At 45.0% G+C, this 27,180-nt stretch overlaps 1 protein-coding gene across 7 annotated transcripts in view; it reads left to right on the top strand.

The window, feature by feature from the left end:
- Nucleotides 1–27,180, top strand: part of KMT2C (lysine methyltransferase 2C) — a 310,800-nt gene that overhangs the window by 133,054 nt on the left and 150,566 nt on the right. For all 7 annotated transcript variants that reach the window (XM_040352734.1, XM_040352731.1, XM_040352735.1 and 4 more), the window contains exons 7-10: nucleotides 10,826–10,988; nucleotides 12,491–12,662; nucleotides 25,363–25,477; nucleotides 26,333–26,505. In XM_040352734.1, the coding sequence (XP_040208668.1) occupies nucleotides 10,826–10,988; nucleotides 12,491–12,662; nucleotides 25,363–25,477; nucleotides 26,333–26,505 (623 nt within the window). The remainder of the gene's footprint in view (nucleotides 1–10,825; nucleotides 10,989–12,490; nucleotides 12,663–25,362; nucleotides 25,478–26,332; nucleotides 26,506–27,180) is intronic.

Consider the following 27,180-nt stretch of genomic DNA (forward strand, 5'->3'; position numbering starts at 1 on the left):
CCCTTGATTTCAGCCTCATGGGTGCCCATCATTTCAGCCTCATGGGTGCCCATCAGCAAAAAAGATAAATTACTTTTTTTTTTTTTTTTTTTTTTTAATTTGCAAAAAAATTAAAACCCAGTAGTGATTAAATACCACCAAAAGAAAGCTCTATGTAAATTATTAAAATGGCATGACAACACAATTGTAATTTAACGTGCGATAGCACTAAAAATTGTCCCTGGGCAGGAAGAGGGTGAGAGTGCCCTGTATTGAAGTGGTTAAAGCGGAGTTCCAACCACAATTCGCATTTTTTAAATGTATGTCCTTTCATCCTGCGTTTTTATAATATAAATCCGGTCACTTACTATTTTACAATCCGCCGCCGATCCGCATAGATATTCAAAAAACGATTGTTTATAAAACTATGTCTACACCGTTGTCATTTTGCTTGTGGGCATTGTGAAGCCTACAAGCACTTACTTCCTGGAAGTCTTGGATGGGGAGAGATAATTGGACAGCGCACTGCATCCTGGGAAATTATGACACGCATTTCCCAGGAGCATTAGAGGGAGATGATGTCAGAATCCTAGGTGGTTTCAAAGGCAGATTTCGTGGGACCGCATAGCAACAGGCATTTCCAGATGAGTAAAAAAAATATATATATATATTTTTTTTTACTTTTTTAGGTCTAATGAGCACAATAATGAAAAAAAATATTTTGGGATGGAAATTCCGCTTTAAGCACCTGAGAAGTCTTTTTTTTTTTTTTCTTTTTTTTTGTGTGTTTATTTTTTTCCTCCCCCTCTCTTCATATACCGTAGTTGCATAGTAGGTAAGGTTGAATAAAGACGACAGTCCATCCAGTTCAACGTGTGTGTGTGTAAAAATAATTTCCCATATCCTTGTACATCTATACAGAAATGTGTTGCTTCTTACAAGTGTCGTCCAACCCCAGCATGTGAACATGGGCTCTCCCAGTGCTGGGTGTTTGAAGTATGTATTGATCTATATTGCGGAGTATGCACAGTGTTTAAGTTGCTCTGCTCCAAGGAATGAGCATTGCAGCCTCTACCTCATCTGGCTTTGAAGCTGCCCATCTTTTCTTGTCTCCACTTGGGACACCATTTGACTGTCAGACCAGCATCTCCTGTATGTATTTCTTCTACTCACTTTTTGTTCTTCTGCTTGGCTTATTATAGGTGGAACTAGCTTGCAAACGTTAATATAAGCACTGTGTTTGTGGGAGAACAAGCTTAGCGGAGACAGAATGCTTGACAAGAACAGCAGAATCTGTCACATCAGATTGTGACACCATTTGTTTTCTGTTTCAAGCAAGGCTGTTTGATGGATGGTTCCCTGTGTAAAGGTCAGAGCAGGCACAGTGTTTATTCATGTGAGAGACATAAAGGTTAAAGGCGGGAGCGTTAGGTGAAACTGGAATCAAAACAGCCCAATCTTATGGCTTAGCAGTTATGTTGTCCTATTAGATGCAGTCATATTCTCCGTTCATTTAGCCAGGCTCTGAAATGTCAGATGAACCAAATCACTGGGGCTTATCGAACAATCTCTCTCCTACTTAGCTTAACTTTTTAATTGGTATATAGGCTTTTTGCTTTTCAGCTGTCCTCTCGTGAACATAGGAAATACATGGCATAACCTTTGTCACGTGCTGTGATTTTGGGATGTTTCCTTGCATGCATACATGTTTAAATAGATTATATGCATGATCAGTTCTACAGTTAAAGGTGCACTCCTGTCAGATGTGAACATGAATATCTTGCCAGGCATACCAAGGTTTCTGACCTTTCTTTATCCTCGCTAGGGTAAGGCCGACCATACATACCGTTTTCTTGTACAATTTTCCTTTTGATTTATCAAAACCATATAATATGAGGTCAAACATTTTCCATTTGAATGCAATCCAGCGGGTCCTTGCACTATATATTGGAAGGTAAATCTAAAGGAAATTGAACAAGAAAATTGTACAGGAATACCTCTGATTGCAAGTAACATGGCGTACGAGCGTTTCGCAATACAAGCAATTTTTTTTTAATCCTGACTCGGTTTGCGAGCGTTGTCTCGAAAGAAGAGCATGATTCAAGCCAATGTGATGTGCAGTAATTTATTTGGCCAGATGAGCGGGACACTCGGAGCTACTCGGAAACACTCTTTTCCCAAATGTCTGAGTGCACCCGAGCGGTCTGAGTGCACCCGAGCGGTCTGAGTGCACCCGAGCGGTCTGAGTGCACCCGAGCGGTCTGAGTGCACCCGAGCGGTCTGAGTGCACCCGAGCGGTCTGAGTGCACCCGAGCGGTCTGAGTGCACCCGAGCGGTCTGAGTGCACCCGAGCGGTCTGAGTGCACCCGAGCGGTCTGAGTGCACCCGAGCGGTCTGAGTGCACCCGAGCGGTCTGAGTGTCTCCGGGCCAGCAATGACTTGAGGCAGATGGGCAACTTAATAAATTTGGAGAGCACAAAATCTGGTGCAGCTGTGCATGGTAGCCAAATCGGCTTCTAATGTCAGCTTGTTAGGGCCAATTCACACTATCTTCAGTGAGTAAAACGTCTGTCACCGCAGGGACACACAGGAAGCAGTTGTTTCCTATGTGTCCTATTCACACTGCAACACAGCCTAGCACTGCAATAAAATGCAGACCTGCTGCATTTCTTTTTTTGCAGTGCCCTGGCCTGAATCACACTGCAATGTCAGGCAGCGCACACTTCAAGTAAAGCTTGTACAAAACAAAAAAAGTGACAGTTCTGTGTGCTGAACCGTGCACCACACTGCCCCCTAGCTAGCCAGCAGCCAGATTGCTGAATTGCTCCGTCCTCTTTGCGATTTCACGGCTGACAAGTGTGAATTCGCCCTCAAGCTTTGACAAGAAAGCCTGCAAGCTGATTTGTTTTCTATGCAGAGCTGTTCCAGTTTTAGTAACTTCACCCAAGAGTGTCCATGTTAGGGTTTGTGTTTACAGGTGTTCTTGTCAAATGCTGCATTTGCTTTTTGGATGCATGCACTAGAATGGCAAATGCAGTACTTGAAAGAAACAGCCGCATTTGACCTGCATGTCAAACTTGCCTCAAAGTCAGTGGAATTTTGCGGACTTGCAGTTCACATGCATTTTAAACGCACATAAAATACATAACAATACATTATGACATGAGTCCTCGCAGTGATATGCCTAGTTCTGTGCAGTCCAAAGGCTGAATAGCCATCAAGACTGAAAATGTCTCTGCATTGTGTGTAAACTGTGGGTCAATCTTAGAGCAACATTGCTAAGAACTTTCTCTAGGTCAAAACTTGCTAAAAAATATCACTCCTGTGCAATCATAGAAGAAAAGATAACCTGACCTTGGACAGAGACTGGCTCTTCATGGAATCTGCAATGTACCATGAATGAGTGGGTTGATGTATGCTCACTTTTCCTCCCTTAATAGCTTGTGTTTGAAATCTAGTACACATGGGCCGAATGCAGGCTTGTTCAATAGATACCAGCCGTCATTCGGCCCGTGTGTACTGCACCCGGTCCAGCAGAACCGGGCCGTTCGGCCGACTTCCGTTGAAGGTTCATGATCGAAAAAGGTCTGCCGACCGACTCCCGTTCAACGCTCTCAGCAAATGGTGGGAGAAATCGCTATACTATCATTGCATAGTTAAAATAGTGGCCCTGACTGGCTGGGTTGAACTAAAGACTAGTAGTGTGCATTAAGATTAAGACTTTTTTTTTACAACTGGCCAATTAGACAATTCTATTAATTGAGAACAGGAGGCAGAGAGCAAGTTATTACTAGTCAGCATACAGTTTTTCTTGTGTGTTTTTTTTTTTTTTTATCACCCTTTTCCATTAAAGTAGACTTTAACGAAAAAGTTTACAGAACTGAGAAGGTGGACCAGGTAGAGTTGCAGACGTGGAGAAAATGCCAAACACTTTGGGTTCAAGTTGACACATGGCTTAAAGGACAATGATAAAAAAGCACAGAATATAGAAATATTTTTACAGTGGTTATTCAAACAGTTTTTTTCTTTTTTTTGGACTAAAGTTCACTTTAGTTGAATTATAATTATTTGTATTGCTGCATAGAAGGCTTACTTGTTTTTTCCCATATCGGCTCCATACAAAGGAAAAAAAAAAAGATTATTAGTTTAACGTGCAGACGAAGCAAATGTGAAATTAAAAAGCAGATGGCAAAGAATTATTATGTCTCTTCTTAATACTGGCTGAGTAGATTATGCATAATTGTAAAAATGTCATCACACTTTGTAAACATGAAGGCGAAGTGTGTTTGCTGGGCTGCACATCTGTTTTGGGACATTGTTAAATGGTTAGAAAAATCAATGCTGATCTGGGCTTAGCATATTAATCTGGGGGATCTAATTAACTTAACAGTTATGACTCCTGGTAGATACATGACTCATGCGTCATAAAAGACCTGACAAGAATTTGGCAGGTGTAGCTGCAATAGTGTTGTAGCTTTTGAGCTGTAAACTTGCTTTTTTGTCTTTTTTTTAAATCTGCACTTAATGTGCATTGACGGCTCTAAAGCTTTAATAATGCTAATGTTGTACAGCTCTATTGCATTATTAATTTGGCAAAATTCTACATGTGCTTTCATGTAGTAGAGAATTTAAAGCCAATACAAACTGCAGTGTTAAGGCCCGTGCACATGCAGAAAATATCGGACAAATGATCTTCCATTTTTATTTTGCATGCTAGTCTCATCGAAAATGAAGAGGTTACTCAACTCAAGAAAATTCTAGTATGACCGAATACAACTTTGGAAGTGAAGTAATGTAATACATTTTTTTGTTTCCAGGCGTGCATAGTTTTGTTAGTTTTTTTTTTTCAGGCGAAAACTGTACTGATTTAACCAAAACCGTACTATCTGGTATCACACAAGATTTTTTTTTATGTTTGCCCCCTTTGGATAATTTTAGGTGAACTGTCGTGATCGGCTCTTGAAAGCTGTGTACGAACGATCAGATTATCGTGCGATTGCTTCGAAAGCTGTATTTTTTTGTCCTAGTTCTGATCTTGGGGACTAGGATTTAGTGAAAAATACACTAAAGTTTCATTGTCCATTTGTTAAAGAGATTGGTTGGCAAAACCATTGTTTTTATTGTTACACTTCACTTTTTCACTTGTTGCTTTAACCATTCCTAAAAACGCTGCTAAACTCCTGTAGGAGAAAAAACGTCTTTGAGCTTAAAGTGTGCAATGAGGCCTAAATGTTTAGAATATCGAACGTGTAAACAATTGGAGACAACTAGATGGAATCTGAAAATTCAGTGACGAAGTTTGGAAAGTTGGTAAAATGCAGCAGAAAAATATATATGTTGCCTCCTTCCCATGAAAGATAATGGATTATCTCAAGCTACTGGAAAGTCTTTACACAGTGAGGAATTCTATCCCCCGTAATAGGATTTGTAGCATTATTTTATGTTATGAAATAAATGTTATAATAAAGGTCTTGGAACACTTTTTTTGTGGTAGTTCCCTTTCGAATTTCCTGCACCTACATTTTGCAAATTTTTCAGTAGCATTACTGACACCTGCACCAAGTTCAATAACTACCATTTACAAACCTGCCACTATGGTAACAGATTCTAAATGAATTACTGTCCGTTTGCATTTTAGAAAATTGGTAGTCGTTTAGACCAGCTCTGGGTAAGCCAGTACTCACTGGGCTATTGCAGTGCTGAAAGTGTCTTGTACATGACCGCTTACTGCACAGTGCGGTATACCCAGCCCCATTCATCTGTCTAGTAGATTCCCTGGCCGAAAGCTACATTTTACCAAAGGGGCCAGGATAGTTGTATTGAAACTGGGTGGCCAGAGCCTAATGGTGAACTGAGAGACTAACAGTTGCCCATTAGGTCCCACACATGGCAGTGGGTGGATTTAAAAGCTGTTGGACAATGCTGTGCGGTGTCATTCAAAAGAAGTTTGGAGTTCCTCTTGGGGAACCGAGTATCTCGGTTTCTCATCATAGTACAAAACTCCTCAGCCATGTGCCCGCTAGTGTGAAAGACGACGTTGCCAGGGAGGGAGAGCACGTCTTGTTGGAGTGTCCAACTTTGGGCTCCGATAGGTGCAAGCAATGACACTTTCTATGGGGTCCCAACGGAAATCTAATGCGTGTCTTTGAAACCCTTTAAAAATCCCCCCAAAATGTTGTTTTTCATGTTTCCACACTTACTGGATACAGAATCTATGGTGTTGTGTTCCAGGAAGTAATCTTTAGGTGGATTTTTTCTTTCAACTGTTCTTTGTATCGACCAGCTTTAAGGTATCAAGTTAACATTTGCAGTATACCTAGGCCTTGCAGTTTGTAGCGCTATGTTGACCTACCCCTTTACCACAGTAGTTTAAAGATGGTAGACACAATCAGATGTTGTACAGTTTTTAAACTCATCAGGCATTCTACATACAAATATGGAGTGGAAGTGTCTTGTAAACATTGTATGGAGGGTTGTCAGATTGCATGAGAATCTTTACACACATGCATAACATGTTCTTTGGAAAATGTGTTCTGTATGCAACTGCAGTGACAGTGTGAGCATCACTATACTGGACTATATATGCCAAACCAAGTGAATGACACTGATAGTGTTTTAATGAAGAATGTGGAGAATAAATATTCTCTGGTACCCTCAAACTCCAAGACATTGATTTTAGTGCAAATACAAAAAATAAGATTTTTCTAAATAAATCGGTTTCCTGATGTAGAATAAAACTTGGTGATTTTGCTGATGCATGTTCAAGTTTAGCCCAGATCTAATTATTCTCTTCCACTCCAAAGAATCTTGTACTGTGCATTGAAAATTTGAAATTCTTACATACATAGGAACACTAGTAATGAAATAAATACACCACAGGCTGCTGTTGCCAACTTCTAAGAATGTTTGTTGCCTTTCTTTTTTTTGTTTTGTGTCCATTTGCATCAGAACATTGATTTTCATTGACCCTAAACAAATATAGTGAGGACAGGAGTTCTGACGTAAAGATTTTTTCTTTTTTTTGTTTAACAATTAAGTTTCTTATTTGATTTTCACAATACAAAAGGCAATAGAAAATTCAGTAGCGTATGTTTATAAAGAAAGGGTTACATAGAAACATGTAGGAACATCATAGAGTTACACCATACAGGACCCAAGCATAAAATAACAAAATCCAATGAAAGGTTATATAGTGTACATCAAAATGATTGGAATCATTTAGTATTGCTTACATATTTCATATACCACAAAGAGACAATTTTATAATTCACCTTAGACCATTTTCACATGTGATGTAAAGTTTTTAATCAGCTTATACAGGTGAAACTCAAAAATTTGAATATCATGCAAAAGTTCATTTATTTCACTAATGCACTTAAAAGGTGAAACTAATATACGAGAGACTCATTGCATGCTAAGCAAGATAGTTCATGCCGTGATTTGTCATAATTGTGATGATTGTGGCTTACAGCTCATGAAAACCCCAAATCCACAATCTCAGAAAATGAGACTATTGCATGCAATCAATAAAACGAGGATTGTACATAGAACAATATCGGATCTCTGGAAAGTATAAGCATGCATATGTACTCAGTACTTGGTTTGGGCCCCTTTTGCAGCAATTACTGCCTCAATGCGGTGTGGTATGGAAGCCATCAGCCTGTGGCACTGCTGAGGTGTTATGGAAGACCAGGATGCTTCAATCACAGCCTTCAGCTCTTCTACATTGTTCAGTCTCATGTCTCTCATCTTTCTCTTGGCTATGCCCCATAGATTCTCTATGGGGTTCAGGTCAGGCGAGTTTGCTGGCCAATCAAGCACAGTAATCCCAAGGTCATTGAACCAGGTTTTGGTGCTTTTGGCAGTGTGGGCAGGTGCCAAGTCCTGCTGGAAAATGAAGTCCGCATCACCATAGAGCTCGTCTGCGGATGGAAGCATGAAGTGCTCCAAAATCTCCTGGTAGACAGCTGCGTTGACCCTGGACTTAATGAAGCACAGTGGACCAACATCAGCAGATGACATGGCTCCCCAAATCAACACAGACTGTGGAAACTTCACACTTGGCTTCAAGCATCTTGCTGTGTGTGCCTCTCCATTCTTCCCCCATACTCTGGCTCCTTGGTTCCAAATGAGATGCAAAATTTGCTCTCATCAGAAAAGAGGACTTTGGACCACTGAGCAACAGGCCAGCTCAGGCTTTTAGTGATGTGCTGAGAAGCTTAGCCAACTGTCAGTCCCAGGCATCTGGGTGAATTCCAACATTAAAATCGGACACTCTCCAGAGCCTGGACTGGCTGAGTGACATCACAGGAGTGCAGAATAAAGTGCACTCCTAAGATCGCCAGGAGAAATGGGGCAAAAGGAGCTTTGGTCCTATTTCTCCTTTTTAAGAATCAGTGCTTCTTCACCTCTCTATAAAAAAAATGTTGACCATTTGTCGGGGGTGGGAAGATATGGGCAGAACAGGTGCTTAGCCTCTGCCTTCCAGCACTATGGTGATCGGTTTAACTCACATCCAGGACATCAACTGTATATACTGTATTTATTGGCGTATAGCACTCACTTTTTTACCCTGAAAATAAAGAGTAAACTGTGCCTGCTTGTTATACGCAGGGGGCTGTGGAATGTTTTTTTCTTTAATCTTCCCTCTTAAAGTTAGTTTGCATGTTCACTCCGTTGCTTACATGGTTTTTCTCTGCGTACTCCAATTTCTTTTCACACATTAAATACATCTGGTAGACTACTTGGCTCGTGTTTATATTGGCCTTAGTGTGTGTGTGTGTGTGTGTGTGTAATATATATGTGAGGTAGGGATCTTAGATTGTAAGCTCCCTGAGAGAAGGGAGCTTACAATTTGAATGTATATCGCTGCATAAATATATATCATGTGGAGAATTAAACGTATATGCCAGTTTGTCCATTATATAATCAGTTCCTCATTCCCAGACATTCATTATCTTTGCAGATCTCTCATGTTTCACAGTTAGTGCCGGCCAATGTAGGGTTTGATTGTCGGATCTGGATAGATCTAAACTGATATAATGCATCTTTTCAGGACTGCTGTCAATCATTTTGAAAAGGACGACTATGCTTTGCAGAAGACTGGATTAGGTTAAAGCGGAACACAAGGCATATATAACATACATTTTACCCAATATTCACACAGTTTACAATTCGTTTGAAAAATGTGTCACCCCCCCCCCCCCCGGGTGGAAGTCGAGTGAATCTTATGTAAAAATATTTATAAATAGAGCTCTGTGTATTTTTAAAAGCAGCTAATGGAAATATCTGGTATTGGCCTTCTGCAATCCTCTGTACATCAGATTTGAGATTTGAAGAGTGAAAAGCAAAGCAGCTAGTCAGTAGTTCTGCAATGCTCATGTGAACACACTATTAGGGGCCTGTTTGCCTGGAGTAGCATAAAGAGATGCATATCATTTTCTTTGGGGGACAAGCTCAGCTTTAGCACATGTTACACCTATATATAGGGTTTGATAATCATACTCCTAGTCCATTGACACTTCTTCCAGCTTTCTAAGAGTGCTTTCACACTGAAAGTGCCCAGGCGTCGGCGATAAAATGCCGCCATTTTTAGTGGCGTTTTGCAGCTGTGTTTGTGACGCTTTTCGGACACTAGCGGGGCGCTTTTAACCCCTGCTAGCGGTTTATAAAGGGTTCAAAGTGCTGCTGAAGCGGTTTGATTTCAATGGGTGGCAGTTCGGCACTTCAGGAGCGGTGTATTCACTGCTCCCAAATCGCTGCAAAGAAGCTGCTGGCAGGACTTTTTTTTACGCCCTGCCATTGCAGTGCCCCAGCGTCAAAGCACTCAGCTTTTCAGACTGGGTTTGCAGCTGAGGCTTTTTTCAGGCGACAATTTTTAGTGATAAAGCGCCTTAGAAACGCCTCCCGCGTGAAAGGGGTCTAACTGTGAAAGCCTAGTATACAGAGATGTGAGCAAAAAGCTGGAGGACAAGTCTTCAGGAACCTGACATGCTTCCATCCAGACAATGGCATGGCTTTGTAGTAGAGTTTTGGGTACCTGCCTGCAGTCCACACCTTTCACCAAATGAAAATATTTGGCGCATCTTGAAACTAAAAATATGACAAATTACCAGGGACTGTTGAGCAGTTCAAATCTTATCAGGCTCAAGAATGCAACTGGTCTCGGTTTCCATTATGTTTACAGATTATTGGTAAAAGAGGTTATGCTACATTGTGGTAAACATGGTCCTGTCCAATTTTTTATTTATTTTTTGCAACCATCAATTTTGTTGCTGACATCAATTTCAAAATTACCTTATTTTTCTTAAAATTACCGTATTTATCGGCGTATAACACGCACAGGGGTATAACACGCACCCTAACTTTAAGAGGGAAGTTTCAGGAAAAAAGCTTTCCACGGCCCCCTGCGTATAACACGCAGGCACAGTTTACCCTCTATTTCCAGGGTAAAAAAGTGTGTGTTATACGCCAATAAATACAGTATATATTATCTCAGTTTGAACATTTGATATGTTTATTTTGTATTGTGGATTAAGTATGGATTTATGAGATGTGGAAATCTTTGCATTCTGTGTTGCTGTAGATTGTACAGCATCTCAACTTTTTTGGAATTGGGGATGTGTTTAAACTGTAAGCGCACTATAATAGGATTAACATGTATCAAACTATGTCAACTTTTGTTTATATTTTATAAAATCATACTTGCTAAAAAAAAAATTGTGTTTAAAAAGTGAAGATGTCTCTCAAAAGTATTCATCATTTGATGATTGGATTTTACCTGTCAAACGAAGTGTTTTGTGTCTTTTAGGTATGTGTAAGTAATGTAGCCTTCTTCTGTTTTCAGCGATGTGCATACTGTAAGCACCTTGGAGCTACAATCAAATGCTGTGAAGAGACATGTTCGCAGATGTACCATTACCCCTGCGCTGCTGGATCTGGCGCCTTTCAGGATCTCACTTGCTTTTCTCTGCTTTGCCCAGAGCACATCGATCAGGCTCTTGAGCGTTGTAAGTTTTTTCAGACCATGCAAGACTTCTGAGCATTAATAAAATGGTTTAATCTTTTGGTCACTTAGGGACTATTCACCCAGGTGTATGCTTTTATACTGAGTGTTTTTTCATATTGATGATATTTTTATTTTTTTTGCACTTATTTTTTGAGTGATTGGGGGTCTTGTGTATATCACAGCCTGTTTGCTCTAGAATAGTTTAAAGTGTGTGAACTTTATTTTGGCTGTAATAGGTACAAAAATTGTGTAAGCACCCACAAAAGGTACGTACTTCTCATTGTTTTGCGTGGATGTGGCTTTGGGCAGTTATATTACAACGTACAATTCTTGGCCTCGTAAATTATATTATTGGGAATTCAGCAGCGCACTAGCTTCACTTTGTTTGCACCAGATTAAAATTGTTTGCACCAGATTCAAAATACTCCCATTTCAGTATATCTGCCAAAACATGCAAACGATTCAGGTCGTTCTTAATGGCGTTACAGAGTGGCTTTTATTCTGCACCAAATACTGAAAATGTTTCCTCCAGTTCATAGATAACTGGAGTTAAGTTGGCAATCAGGCGCACAGTTTGTGTGTGTCTCTGTATGCTGTATAGCAGGGTTGCATTTGTTGCTGCTGCTACCCCCTCCCCACTTGTTACTGATTGTAAAGGTCGGGCTATATAATCAATAGTCTGTGAGCAACTAGAGACCGGTGGGCAGAGCCTGATGGGGAAGCTTATACAGTAGTTATCTATCAGGTTTGCTGTCTCCTGTTGATTGACAGCAAGCAGTGGGTGCATTCTATAGCCCAGGGGTAGGCAACCTTGGCCCTCCAGCTGTGGTAAAACTACAAGTCCCATGAGACAAGACCCTGACAATTGCAGGCATGACTCCTAGAGACAGAGGTATGATGGGATTTGTAATTTCACCACAGCTGGAGTGCTGCCTACCCCTGCTATAGCCAATAGCAGGCAGTCTGTTTGTTAGGAATCCACCAACTGCTGTCAGTCACATCAGACTCTGCCCACCCTTTTTCTTAACTTCTCAACCACTGTGCTGTCGAACAGGTGCAGAAGCAGGGAGGCAGCTCAGCTTCCGAATGTGGTGCATGCCCTGAATTCATGTACCCGTTTCCTACAGATACACTAGACTGTCACCCACACTGACATTTGTCTTGCAGAGGCAGGATGGTATTCTAAAGAGTGCCATACACTAGATTTCACACATTTACATAAAGAACAAGTTATACAGCAAAGGTAATAGTGACTGGGTTCAGGAAAAACGAATGTCAATGGTGCATATCTTTTTCTCATATGGTTTAAAGTGGGAGTAAACTCCCATCTCTGACTTTTACCTACAGGTAAGCCTATTTTTAAGGCTAACCTATAGGTGCTATAAAGATCTCCTAAACGTGCACCGGGGCGGTCTTCAGTGTAAAAGGGGTCTAAATCTATCTGAAAGTGTATTTTTTTTTTCTTTTTTAATGTTTTCATCTTCCTTTTTCTGTCTTTTTCAGTTAAGGATGAAACTAACTGTGCACTGTGTGACAGCTCTGGAGACCTGCTGGATCAGCTCTTTTGCACAACTTGTGGTCAGCATTACCATGGGATGTGTCTGGAGGTAGTGGTGACCCCTTTAAAACGTGCTGGCTGGCAATGCCCGGACTGCAAAGTCTGTCAAAACTGCAAGTAAGTAAAAAAAATAAAATGTCAGTACCTTTTTTCAGATTTTACCAACTAAGAGCCAGCTAATTATTCAATTTTTTTTTTAAATAAAGCACAGTGAGTGTTGTCACCTTATGACAGCAAATGTGTTTGTGGCAGAATTCACCAGATTCCAAGGGCCATATCTGAACATGGAACCTTATTTTAACTGACAATTGCGTGGTCATTCAACGCTGTACACAAATTTATTTTATATATTTTTGTTCACAAATAGAGCTTTCTTTTGGTGGCATTTGATCACCACTGTTTTTTTTTGCTTTTTTGCGCTATAATGGAAAAAAAGACAACATTTTGAAGGAGAAAACAAAAAACGTGTTTGTGGCCGAATTCACCAGATTCCAAGGGCCATATCTGAACATGGGAACCTTATTTTAACTGACAATTGCGTGGTCATTCAACGCTGTACACAAATTAATTTTATATATTTTTGTTCACAAATAGAGCTTTCTTTTGGTGGCATTTGATCACCACTGGGTTTTTTGCTTTTTTGCGCTATAATGGGAAAAAAAGACAGAACATTTTGAAGGAGAAAACAAAAAACAATATTTCTTTCATGTCTGCTCTAAAAAATATCCATAAAAAAAAAAAACGAATTTCTTCATAAATTTAGGCCAGTATGTATTTGCTACTTATTTTTGGTAAAAAATACCAATAAACGTGTATTGATTGGTTTGCGCGCAAGTTATAGTGTCTACAAACTATGGTGTATATATAATGGATTTTTTTTTTAATATACTAGTAATGGTGGCTATCTACTTTGTAGTAACCAGTGACACAAATACATTGATCAGTGCAAAAAATATACACTGTCACTGTACTAATGACACTGGCTGGGAAGAGGTTAACATCTAGGGCTATCGGAGGGTTAAATGTGTGCCTAACCAGTGTTTGTGTGTACTGTGTGGAGCGTTTACTATTGAATGTGCCTGTTTTTATTCCCTGCTTTGCAGGGAAATGAAAACCGGCACATCCCTGCTGACAGGACATAGCTCTGTATTAACATACACAGAGCTTCTGTCCTGTCTTCCTCCTCGTCGATCAGCGGGTGCTGGCGGGCAATCATTGGCTGTCACCAGCTGACCAGCTTGTGCTGTGACTACCTGGAAGTGTGGGATTGCATACTGAATACCTGATCCAGCACAGGAGAGCCGCTTTGCTTCCATACTCCTATGTGAGGTGGTTGGCTATCGGTTAAGCACATTGGGTTTGTCGATTATTGTGACTTGGATGAGGATCAAATCACATTTTATGGAAAATTACCACAGAAACAAGTTAATTCTTATGAGAGTTCACATACTTTTTCTTGTCAATGTACATTTTCAGGTCATGTCTTATGTAGTCTATAAATTGTACACAACTGCACTTAGATATTCAGATGTCTGTTTTGTCTTTATCATCAAATAAAGGGCATTTAATATCTGTTATCCCCTCTCCCTTCTCAAAGCCCCAATTCCATCCCTGATGACATAGACGGAATTGACAACACCCCACTGTGACAAAACAGAGCATTCGTGCCTCACTGATTTTTTTTTATTAATGTATTTTTGGGAATGTTAATTAGCAGCTCTTGCAGTCTACCAAACTTTTTTTTTTTTTATAATAATGTTCCCGACACCCCTGTGCATGTCATATAAAAAGCTCCCTGCTATATAGAACTCCATTGATCTGAATGATGACGTTCACTGAATATTTGGTATAATTACAGAATTCAGTCTTTCACAAGTCAGCGTATAATTTCATTTAATTTCTGTACTATTTTTTTTATTAAGCCTAGAGTTGATTATTGTTGATTTAAATTTATACTGTCTGGGATTATTATTGTGGCACAAGCTTGAAACACTCCCATACATGCTTTGAAGTGTGCACATCTTGCTTCTAACATAAAATAAATTGTATGCCATTTTTCCCACACATCTGTTTGCACAAAGTGATTTTTTTTTTTAACTACTCATTGATTTTATGCCATTATATTATTATAAATGTTAAATGAACATTGTCCTGTTTTTTCTTTTTGTTATGTTTTTTCTATGACTATTGTACTGTATTTGTATTAAACTTTTATTTAACCACTTACCCCCCGGACCATATTGCTGCCCAAAGACCAGAGTACTTTTTGTGATTCGGGACTGCGTCGCTTTAACAGACAATTGCGCGGTCGTGCGACGTGGCTTCCAAACAAAATTGGCGTCCTTTTTTTCCCACAAATAGAGCTTTCTTTTGGTGGTATTTGATCACACCTCTGCGGTTTTTAGTTTTTGCTCTATAAACAAAAATAGAGCAACAATTTTGAAAAAAATGAATATTTTTTTACATTTTGCTATAATAAATATCCCCCAAAATATATAAAAAAACATTATTTTTCCTCAGTTTAGGCCCATACGTTTTCTTCTACATATTTTTCGTAAAAAAAAATCGCATTAAGCGTTTATTGATTGGTTTGCGCAAAAGTTATAGCGTTTACAAAATAGGGGGTATTTTTATGTAATTTTTATTATATATTTTTTACTAGTAATGGCGGCGATCAGCGTTTTTTTTTCCCCGCTACTGTGACATTATGGCGGACACTTCGGACACTTTTGACACATTTTTGGGACCATTGGCATTTTTATAGCGATCAGTGCTATAAAAATGCATTGGATTACTATAAAAATGCCACTGGCAGTGAAGGGGTTAACACTAGGGGGCGGGTAAGGGGTTAAGTATGCCTGGGTGTGTTCTTACTGTGGGGGGGGGGGGGGTGGCCTCACTAGGGGAAACACTGATCCTCGGTTCATACATTGTATGAACCGAAGATCAGCATTTCCCCTGCTGACAGGACCGGGAGCTGTGTGTTTACACACACAGCTCCCGGTCCCCGCTCTGTACCGAGCGATCGCGTGTGCCCGGCGGCGATCGCGCCCGCCGGGCACACGCATGGGAGTTGGGGGCGAGCGGCTGGGAGAGAGGACGTCATACTACGTGCTCTCGCCCAGCCGAGCCAACTTGCCGACGTATAACGGCGGTGGGTGGACGGCTAGTGGTTAAAGTGGTTGTAAACCCCATTCATGAAAATGACCTGGGCACATATATCTGTAGTGTTTACTTATCACGTTTCAAAGCGCTGAGTGCCGTGCCTTTCTGCTGCTTTGTTCCTCTGTTATCAGCATGACAACTTCTGACCAACTCTCCAACACAGGAGATGAAAGCAGCCAGAAATTTGTATCGGGGAGGGAACTTAGAGATAGATCTGCATCCTCATCTATTTAGGCTGCAGCTCTGCAAGTTTCTTTGTTCATGTGGAGGGGAAGAGGGGTGGTGTGTGCCTTTCCTCCAATCAGCTCTCAGTGTATGCTCAGAATCCACACCCAGTGCTGAATGAGGAAGGAAGATTTGTAACAAGATGTGCACTTTCTAAAGAATGTAGATGGGGAAAGACTGCAGATATACATGTAAAACTTATGTAGGAGGATTGGTTTCATCTTTATCATCTGAGGCTATTCAATTCACTGGGTATAGGAGAGGGTTTACAACCACTTTAACATGTTAACGATAAATATGGGGGTGCATCTATGATGCTCAGTCTGCAGAGGATGCTGGGCTTTTTAATAAGAGAACCTTCATGGCAGAGCTAATTTTAACAAACACTGCATAGAGAAAAATCGAGGCATCTATTTGACCCCTTTCACATTGAGGCGCTTTGCAGTTGCTATAACGCTAAAAATAGCACCTGAAAAGCGCCCTGAAAGAGCCGCTCCTTTGACTGCAGTGTGAAAGCCCAATAGCTTTCACACTGGAGCGTTGCGCTGGCAGGACAGTAAAAAATTTCCTGCAAGCAGCATCTTTGGAGCGGTGAAGGACCGTTGCGTATACCACTGCAGTGGCGCTTTGCGGGTGGTTTTAACCCTTTTTCGGATGCTAGCGGGGTTAAAAGCTCCTCGCTAGTGGCCGAATACCTCCGCAAACATGACGGTAAAGAGCTGCTAAAAATAGCAGTGCTTTACCGCTGACTCTGCCCGCGCCCCAGTGTGAAAGGGGCCTTTCTTATATTTCCTTTCCTTAGAAAATGTCATTCTGATTTAAAGTGATCAGTATCTCCTGAGTCATGGACTTGTAACTGGTAAGCTGAAAAGAAGTTTAAACTGCCCTTTGACTTCACTTACGGCATAATTGTTCCAGTCTATCTCAGCTTGTTTCCTTTAAAAAAATAACTAAACACAAAAACAAGAATGTCATCTGTTACAGCATACCAGTCCTTAGATGTGGTGGCTGTTGAACTTTATTTAAATAGCTTTTTACATGTAGGAGAGGAGTGCCAGAATAGGCCCGTTATGGAAGTGGTTAATATTGATTTATTACTGAACATAAGAAATATGTATATTACCTTTTATTTATTCAGTTTAAAATGGAATTACCGGGGGGCGTGGCCGAGCCGAGCTAGGAGATGGCTGCCTGATCGCTGAGCTCCTGCCACCTCAGAGCCCTTTTCAAAATTTGCGGCACTTTTCACCCATTCCGAACCGCTCATAGCATGGGTACCTCGTCCAGACAGTCCTCGACCTCCCGTTCCCGCTCCCCCCGGGGGCATTCCGACGCCCTGGACCAAAATATACCGGAGATGTTCCGGACCGGCCGAGGCAGCTCAGCGGCCTCCCGCCAAGGCGCGCAGTCAGCCCGCCCGCGAACCTCTCAACAACCACAGGACATAATCCTATCAGCGACACCGCTGACATCTCCCTCAGGGGCTCTGGGAGGATCGGACCCCGGGGCAACCCCGGCATTACCGGCAACACCGATCACAATTTTTGACCTAAGGGCCGTCGCGACGGACATCAAAGACGCCCTGACAGCGGCCATCGCGGAACTCCGCCTGGATTTCAAGGCGCTGGATGGCAGAGTGCAACAGGTGGAGGCCACTCAGGGGGATCACGATCTTGTGCTCCAGCGGTCCACCAGAAAAATTGATGATCACACCCTCCAACTCCGGGAGGTGAACCGACACTTGGAGGACCTGGAGAACAGGGGGAGACGCCATAACCTACGCGTGCGGGGCATACCGGAGTCGGTGGAAGGAGACAAGATCCAACAGGAGGTGACCAGCCTTTTCAACACAGTCCTCCGGCGTCCCCCAGACACACAGATCGCCATGGAAAGGATCCACAGAGCGCTTCGCCCGAGAGGCAGAGACACTGACCCCCCCAGGGATATCGTCTGCTGCCTCGTAGATTATGGACTGAAAGAGGAGATCCTACGGCAGGCCAGAGATCAGCGCCTAAAATATGAGGGAATCCCGCTCCAGCTGTTCCAGGACCTCTCGGGGATAACTTTGAAACATCGCAGGGACCTCAAACCCCTGCTGGATGCCCTGCGCGCGGCCAACATACGTTACCAGTGGAAGTTTCCCTTCGGCCTCTCGGCCTCCCATCAGGGCCGCAACGCCATACTGAAGGTGCCCGAGGATCTCCCCCGCTTTTTCGAAACACTGGGGATACAACCCGTGGCGGTCCCGGAGTGGTATGCCCTGTACCGCAGGTCAGTGGGACGCTGGAATGGCCCTCAAACAGAGAGTATGGACACGCAGCCTGCCAGCCACCGCAGGAGAAGGTCCCCCTCAGGTTCCCGCAACCAAACCACCGCCCCGGGACCCAGAAGTGACAGAGACCCGATGTCATCCCCCGGACCAAGAAGAGCCCGCAGAGATAACTAACTGCTCCAAAGACTGGCTACGAGACAAGTTACCCACTGTGTTGTTGGCATGATTTATTCCCAGTTGCCGTGTTGGGTGTTTCACCTTTACAGTACCCCGTTTAAACACTATTGAACTTAGACTGCCTGAGTCCCTGACGGTTTGCCTCTTTTTCCCACGCTGGCTGTTGCTATGCCTCGCGAAATCTGCTGAGACACTCCGCCCCGCCCCTCCCGCAGCGTACTGGAGCCGCTGGCCCGCCTCCGGGAGGCTCACAAAGACCCACGTGACCTCCGCACTACGACACCCAGGAGACACCGCGCCCTCCTCCGGACCCGGAGACCCACGAGCCTGCCTCTTCCGGCGCATGTAGACGCGGCCACTTCCGGAGAGGCCTGCCATAGACGCCGCGGACACTCCACCACCGGAGAGACAACCAGGGACATCCACAAGAAAGCGTAAAGGATCCACGGGTGCGCACTATCCGCCTCGCCGCCAGAGAGCCCGGGACAGGGTCACCCCACGCCAGCTGGCCGGAAGAGGCTCGTACCGGACATCCTTCCATGGAACGGGCACCGACGGAAACAAAGAGCCGCCTCCTGGACAAACAAGCAGAGCCGAGACAGGCGAACCTGGAGCCCGCACCGCTGGACTACCGACACCCAAGACAGAGACACGCCACAGCCCGGACCGCGAGGCCCCCGTTGCAAGGGCCTCGAAAGACCATGAAGCCCGCCTACCTCGAACCTCAGGTTGGTCCCGCACGGGGTCGAACCCAACCGGACGGTCACCATGCCCGCACTAGGAGACGCAACGCCCTCCAGCCCCCTGAGGTACGGGGAGGCTCCATGCAGACCGTACACCGGCCTAAGGATAAGTATACAAACTCAGACCCCGCCGGGCTCTGGACTGCCCCCCCGGAGGGCTGCGGCCTAGATACGGGACGATGTAGTACATGTTGGGGGACATGTTGGGCCCAGGACCTAACGGGAGGTGTGAGCGGGTGGGATGGGATGCATGACTGGGGGCCCCTCGCCTCTCCCCCCCCTCCTCCCGGCCCCTCGGCCGACCCGTCCCGGTTGTCCGGGGGGGGGGGTGGGGACGGGTGGCGGGTCCCCCCCAATACACAGAAGACAGCCTCCGATCAACCGAACTTCCATGGCTGCCATGAAACACGTGCCCCGGAAACCTCACCCCCTGCCATAGTGCAGGGTTGACCGCTCTGGGGTGGCACCCTGGGCTTAGACCTACTAGAGTAGTAAAGTAGAACAGTAATTAACCATCTGACCGTCTCCTGGCTGGGTCTCGGTTGACCCACGAGCGGTACCGCGAGGGAGTGCCCAGGCCTGTTGACGGGGGTGGGCGCCCCGCGCGGCCGCAAAAAAACGATTGGGTGCTCCACTGAAAACAGGTGTGGGGACGGCTTATCCCCCGCCTAATCGGTTTTCACCCTCTCTAGCCGAGGGAGAGTCTTCCTTTTTTGTTCTTTTGTTTTGTTGTTTTGGGTGGGGGTCTTTCAGAGGTAATTTCCTCGAACCCCTCCCCTGAGCCTACCCACTTACTCACCCCCATCGCCCCCCCCCCCCCGGTACCAGACGGGTTACAGACCCGACTAAAGCCCCCCCCCTCTATACTCTGCTCCCACAGCGGCTCCGGAGGGACCCCCACAGGGATCTATCCCGGTGCCGTTACAGGTGAGTCATCCCCGGCCTCCCCACAGGCGGTGGCGAGACAACAACACCTGCCACAATGCCAGACCCCCTGACGGAACCAGACAGACCCACATTGAAAGTGCTCTCTGTGAACGCACAGGGACTAAACCTACCTGAAAAAAGAGCCCAACTCCTTCTAACGATGCACAGAACGCAGGCCGATATAGTGTTTGTGCAGGAAACACATTTCAAGGCAACACACGCACCAAAACTCCACAACCACCACTTCCCAACTGCCTACCACGCCACAAACCCACACGCCAAGACGAAAGGTGTATCCATACTGATAGCTAAACGATGCCCCTTCATAATGACAGAACAACTAGCGGACCCAGAAGGGAGATACCTCTTCCTGAAGGGCTCTCTCTTGAACCACACGATCACGCTTGCCAACATATACGCCCCAAATACGCGCCAGGTCTCGTTCTTTCACACTGTCTCGAACGCGCTGACTCCCTTCCAAACAGGAATGCTGGTGCTGGGGGGAGACTTCAATGTGCCCCTTAACCCACCTCTAGACACATCCACCGGAACATCATCCACACCATACATAGCTCTGAAAAAAATTAAAATGACCCTTCAGAACCACCTCCTACATGACACGTGGAGGACCCTCAATCCCGCGGGCAAAGACTACACATTCTATTCGGCTCCCCACGACCGGTACTCTAGACTCGACTACCTGATGCTCAGCCAGACTGACCTACACTTGCTCAAGGCAGCGTCCATAGAACCCATGCTCCTATCGGACCACCACCCGATCTCAATGACAATATCCCTCTCCCACGGGCACCCCCGAGCGAGGGTGTGGAGGCTAGACCCATCCCTGCTCACGGACCCGATAGTGGCTAAAGAGCTGGAAGGGGCGCTCGACGCGTACTTCCGGGAAAACAGACAGGAGGATACGTCCCCCATAGTCACCTGGGAGGCACACAAGTGTGTAGTCCGGGGCCTCCTGATAGCAGCGGCTGCCAAACGAAACAAGGCGAGACGCAAACACTATAATGACCTCTTAGGACGCATAGCGTGCCTAGAAGCCGCACACAAACACTCACAAGCCCTCGCGACGCTGCAAGACTTGTGCCGGGCCAGGGCCGAACTCCTGGAAGTTATAGGGAAAAAGATTAAACGGAGCTATATATTGGCCAGAAAATCCTTCTACGAACACGGGGACAAAGCGGGTGCACTACTGGCGAAAGCCCTACAGTCCAAAAGAGCTAAAACAACTGTCCACTCACTGATAGACAGCAAGGGCCGGAAGGTACACACCTCCCCGGACATTGCCAACCTCTTTGTCCAATACTACACAGGCCTATACAATTTGCCCACCCAGTCCACAACAACCACTAATGTCGCACGACAAGCCTCCATCGACGAATTCCTTCGACGGTACGGCCCGACCAAATTGACGGAGGAAGCTAGAACAGACCTAAACACACCCCTAAACGCTGCCGAGGTCGGCCTGGCCTTGAAACAAATGAAAGTTGGCAAAAGCCCTGGCCCGGACGGGCTGACAACAGGGTACTATAAAACATACGCCAAGGTTCTCACACCATTCTTTGTTTCGGCCTTTGCCTCCTTCGCCAACGCCCAAACCCCTCCCAGAGACCTACTAACGGCACACATTGTAGTCATTCCCAAACCCGACAAAGACCCTACCTTGGTGACCAACTACAGACCCATCTCGCTCCTCAACGTGGACCTTAAGTGGTTCGCCAAGACGGTTGCTAATAGACTGCTCCCCTACATGCCCAAACTCATAGACGTTGACCAGGCCGGTTTCATCCCAGGTAGAGAGGCACGGGACAACACGCTTACGGCCCTGAACGTACACCACTGGCTTACCTCAGGGGGTCCCCGGGGTTTTTCCTGTCGTTGGACGCGGAGAAGGCGTTTGACAGGGTGGCGTGGGACTACCTGCGAGCGACCCTCGAAGCAGTCAACATCCCGCCACTCATGTTAAATTACATAGCGACGCTATACACAGGCCCTACGGCGAGGGTCTGTGTGAACGGCCACCTGTCGGACGCCTTCCCCATATCAAACGGAACTCGTCAGGGGTGCCCCCTCTCGCCCCTGATCTTTGTCCTCACCCTGGAACCCTTCTTGAGGCGACTTAGGTCAAACCCGACGATCAGGGGCATAGACGTGGGAGACCAAACCTACAAACTCGCCGCATTTGCGGATGACATCCTGCTAATGCTAAGAGACCCCCTCACGACAATCCCAAACCTCCTGTTGGATTTCCAGGAGTTTAAATTCATATCCAACTTACAGATCAACCTGTCTAAATCGTATGCCCTGAACGTTTCCCTACCCCAAAATCTATGTGATCAATGCCAGGTAAACTTCCCATTCAAATGGAACACGAGGGCCATCACTTATCTAGGGATCCAACTCCCGGTCTCCCTCTCGAACCTCTACGCCCTAAACTATCTCCCACTGCTCCAAACCATAATGAAAGACCTGAAGGACTGGGCCCCAAAACAGCTATCCTGGTTCGGTAGGATTGCGGTGGTCAAGATGAATGTCCTTCCTCGACTACTCTATACCATGCAAGCAATCCCTATTAGACCCCCCCCTGCATTCTTCAGGTCTTTCAAAACAGCATGCACTAAATTTGTTTGGAAGGGCTCTCGCCCGCGCCTAAGCTTTGCTAGACTCACGGTCCCCAAGCCACAGGGAGGATTGGGGCTCCCAGACTTACACAAATACCACTTGGCGTGTAATCTCACCAGAATAGTTGACTGGGCCACGAATGGGAACCAAAAACAGTGGGTGGGGCTGGAACAAGCTTTCTCCCAGGTCCCGCTAACGCACCTGCCGTGGTCCTCGCAAGATAACACCCCACCCACATGTAAAGCTCACCCCCTCATTCCCCCCTCCCTACGAGCCTTCCGGGAGGCTTGCTCTAAACACAAACTATCTGACAGATGCGGCCCGTTAACTCCCCTCAGACTGAACCCCGACTTCCCCCCGGGCATGCACACGACCTTCCTGAGGGATGGGTGGCCACACCCTACAGTCCAGGCGGGACAGTTCTTCGCCGCAGGAAAACTCCTGCTTCAGGAGGAACTAGCCACCAAAATGGACAAAGAGAGCTTCCCGTTCTGGACCTACATACAAATCCGACACTTCCTAGACAGGACAGCCCCGAGCTCCATTTGGTCTAGACCTTGCTCCCCGTTCGAAAAACTCTGCTCCACCGAGGGACCACAGAGACACCTCATTTCCACAATATACGGCCTGTTATTCTCCACGCACTCCTCCAAACAGCACTGGGCCAACCAGCAGTGGGAGAGTGATTTATCACTCGACCTCACGGAGGCAGAATGGGAATCGGTATACAGAATGGCCCACAAAGGCTCGATTAACGTTCAAGTCCAGGAAAACGCTTACAAACTCATCTCCCGCTGGTACAAAACCCCGCTTAAACTACACAGAATCGACCCTTCCCTTCCAAAGGTCTGCTGGAGATGCCATCGAGAGACTGGCTCGTTCCTCCACATGTGGTGGACCTGCCCATCGCTCTCAGCCTACTGGACGGAGGTCCACAAGGTCATTACCCAGGTAACCACTGACACACTAGATTTCACGCCTGCGCAATACCTCCTCCACCATGCTCAGACTCTCCCGAGGGGATACTGCCGCTCATTAGCCATGCATATGGTGAACGCCGCACGAATGTGCATCCCAATCAAATGGCTCTCCAAACACCCCCCCTCTATAGCTGACTGGTTCCAAAGGATCCAGAAAACAATGGAGATGGAGGACCTAATCCATCAAGCCCATGACAACCCCACACGATTTAATGAAACGTGGGCCTGTTGGAAACACTACACTTCGACTACCGACTATACCGCGGCGATGACTCGTTGAACCTGAATAAAAGCCCCCACCACACAGCACCCTGTCAAGCCGTAACTCGTGGCATGCCCCGTCTGGTGCCCCCCCCTCCCACCCCCCCCCCAAGCTTCCCCCACCCCCCCCCCAAGCTTCCCCCACCCAGGGCTACAGTTCGTGGGAATAGGTACACACCCATGGAATAGCCCCTAAGCCATAGGACACCACCCACAGAGTTAAGCAACAGATAAACAAGGAGATCTGGCCATCCACGGAACGAATAGGGAGACCACGCTTGTTCTGCCACATCCTGCTACACCCATGGGGCCCGGGGCCTCCTAGGGAACCTATCTCACATCCCCGCCAGAGTATACCACCAAACGTATTTAGAACACTGTAGAAACGATACGCGAGACGTACCTACACCCCAGAACACGGCAGACGAGAGAAGGACCATATGACACCAGGTGGCTACATATTGAGGGGCTAAAATGAATAGATGACTTATAGCAATTCCTCTAACTCGTCTATCTGTACTTACCATATACACTGCAGCGGCTGCGTCCGCATATTCCTGTCTCACATGAATGTTCTGTTTCTTGAGTTGGCCAGTGGGCCGTTTGACCTGTTATTGTGTTTGCTGAAGAGTAAATAAACATTCTTTCTTGGAAAAAAAAAAAAAAAATGGAATTACCATATTTATTGGCATATAACACGCACCTTCATTTTAAGAGGGACGTTTCAGGGAAAAAATATTTTTTAAATAAACAACTTCAGTGCCCATGAATGCAGCCTAATTAGTGCCCATCTGCAGCCCCCCCTTCTCCCATCAATGCAGCCTGATCAATGCCCACCTGCAGCCTGATCAATGGCGTTTTTCAGCCTCAATTCCCATCTGCAGCCGGAACCATGTGTCGTCGGCGCAGCCGGAACCATGTGTCGTCGGCGCAGCCGGAACCATGTGTCGTCGGCGCAGCCTGAACCATGCAGGAAATCACTGAGCCGTCATCTTCTGTTTACTCCACTCTCACTTGGCAGTCACTCACACACACAGTCCCGCCATTGGCATTGGACCAGCTCCTGTGATAGACAGAACATTGATCCAATGCCGGTGGCAGAGGCAGGACTTTGTGTGTGACGTGAGAACCAAGTAAACAGGAGATGACGGCTCGTTTCCCTCCGAGGTACACTATCAGTGTAGAACACACACCCGTGATTTCCCCCCTATTTTCAGGGTGAAAAGTGCGTGTTATACACCAATAAATACGGTACATATAAAAATGTATTAAACAACCCATCTTTTCAGATGAGTAATCCAAAGCAGCTAACTAGTTTTTAACTTCCTTTAATATGATTTTTGAAATGACATTTCTTATTGGTTAGGTTATGTTCTTTGCTCTTTTTCTACAACGTGATCCATGTTGAAACATTGATTTTTTTACTCTAGGGACTCTGGCGATGACACCAAGATGCTTGTCTGTGACACTTGCGATAAAGGTTACCATACGTTTTGCTTGCAGCCAGTTATGGAATCTGTACCAACAAATGGTTGGAAGTGTAAGGTGAGTCGATTTTTATAATCGGTTATTTTGAAGGAAGATTTAGGCCAAAAAATGGCCCAGGTACGCAATGGCTTTATATTTTGCTGATGCCTCTCGTTTTCAAAAAATGTTGTTCTGTCACTTAAAAGCAAAAGCCTCTTTAAGGTATGAACTTAGGTTCCTGCACATACATGGAGCAGCCTGCAGTTCCTGCCTCTATTGGCAGTTATCTATCCATTCAGATTGGGCAAAGATGTGGAACTTCTGCCAATGTTGATGCTTGCTTTTAAACAGTTTTTTTGACCACTCTGAGCATAGCAATGGGCAAATAGGAATGTATGGCAGACAAGATGAAGTGGGCAAGCTTCAACACTACCAGGGCATGTAGCCATGTGATTTTGCCATAGTGACAGGGACTGTTTGCTCCTGCAGTTATGGACAGTTACTTCTAGATTTTTACATCTAAAATTCTATATCTTCTGCTGTGGAAACATTTTAAGTGTTTTATGAATTAAATGTTTTCCCTTTCGTGCAACCCCAGTGCCCACACTACTGGTGTGTGATTACATGCCGTTATATAAATAAAGCCATAAAAGGCAACCATTATCTGATAATTACCAAGGACCCCTATGTGGTTGGATTTCGTTGCCTTGCTTTACTGCTCCAGTCAGGTTTTCTGCCATCAAGCATTCAGAAGTGTGGTATGGGAGATTTTAGAAATTCTGGAAGTTTTAATTTGGGTCTGGAATGTGCCTGTCTGAATCTACCTCATCACATGCCATGGAGAAAGATTGGTCATGGTTGGAGATGGGTGACATTAGAAATCCAACGTACAAAGGCAGCTGCTTCCTTTAAATATGTTTATTTCTTTTGTAGAACTGTAGGATATGTGCAGAATGTGGTACCCGGACCAGTCACCAGTGGCACCTGAACTGTTTGATATGTGACAGTTGTTTCCTGCAGCAAATTAGCATACCTTGCCCACTTTGTGACAAGCCTCTCCAGCCAGAACTGCAGAAAGACATGCTTCATTGTCAGATGTGCAAAAGGTAACATTTTACTTTGTTTTAGTTAACCACTGGCCTTAAAGTGTACTATTTGTTATTTAAGGTGTCTTGTGCCCTTTCCATTTAGCTGTCAAATGTTGCATGACATTGTGTAAAGCTTCTGAAGTGTCTTTCCGGCGTAATTGTAGAACTGTGGCTCTATGGCTGAATGCAACATTACAGTTGATGTGGCAAATTATCTGCTGAATGTATGTTCACTTCAGTGTCTTCCTCACACTACTATAATGTGGTAGGCTATGTAAAAGTACATGATAAAGTATTTAATCACACAAAACTGTTGGGTTTAATAAAAGATGGAACTAAAAAACTTACTACAGAAGGCTGTAGGGCAGTGTTACTGATCTTGGCGTCACAGACCCAAGACAACATCCAGGAGTTCCGATATCTTGTACGTTAATAGGACACAAGCAGAGTTTTAATAGTGTATGGATTATATATACTGTATGCCTTTAGGTGATTGGACACTTAGGGCATACATGCACCTCCCCTATAGCCCTTCCCCATTCCACAAGTCTTCTATTTTGTGTTAGTGTCTAGCGGTGGTGGACCTTTTATTTGAAGGGGGAAAAATCACCCTTAGCTTAGTTTCTTTATTATTTTTCTTTTATCTTGATTCTTTAATTAAAGGATACGTTCACCTTTTGTAATATGTTTCAT

Source organism: Rana temporaria, chromosome 5 (genome assembly GCF_905171775.1).
Source record: "Rana temporaria chromosome 5, aRanTem1.1, whole genome shotgun sequence".
Classification (NCBI taxonomy): Eukaryota; Metazoa; Chordata; class Amphibia; order Anura; family Ranidae; genus Rana; species Rana temporaria.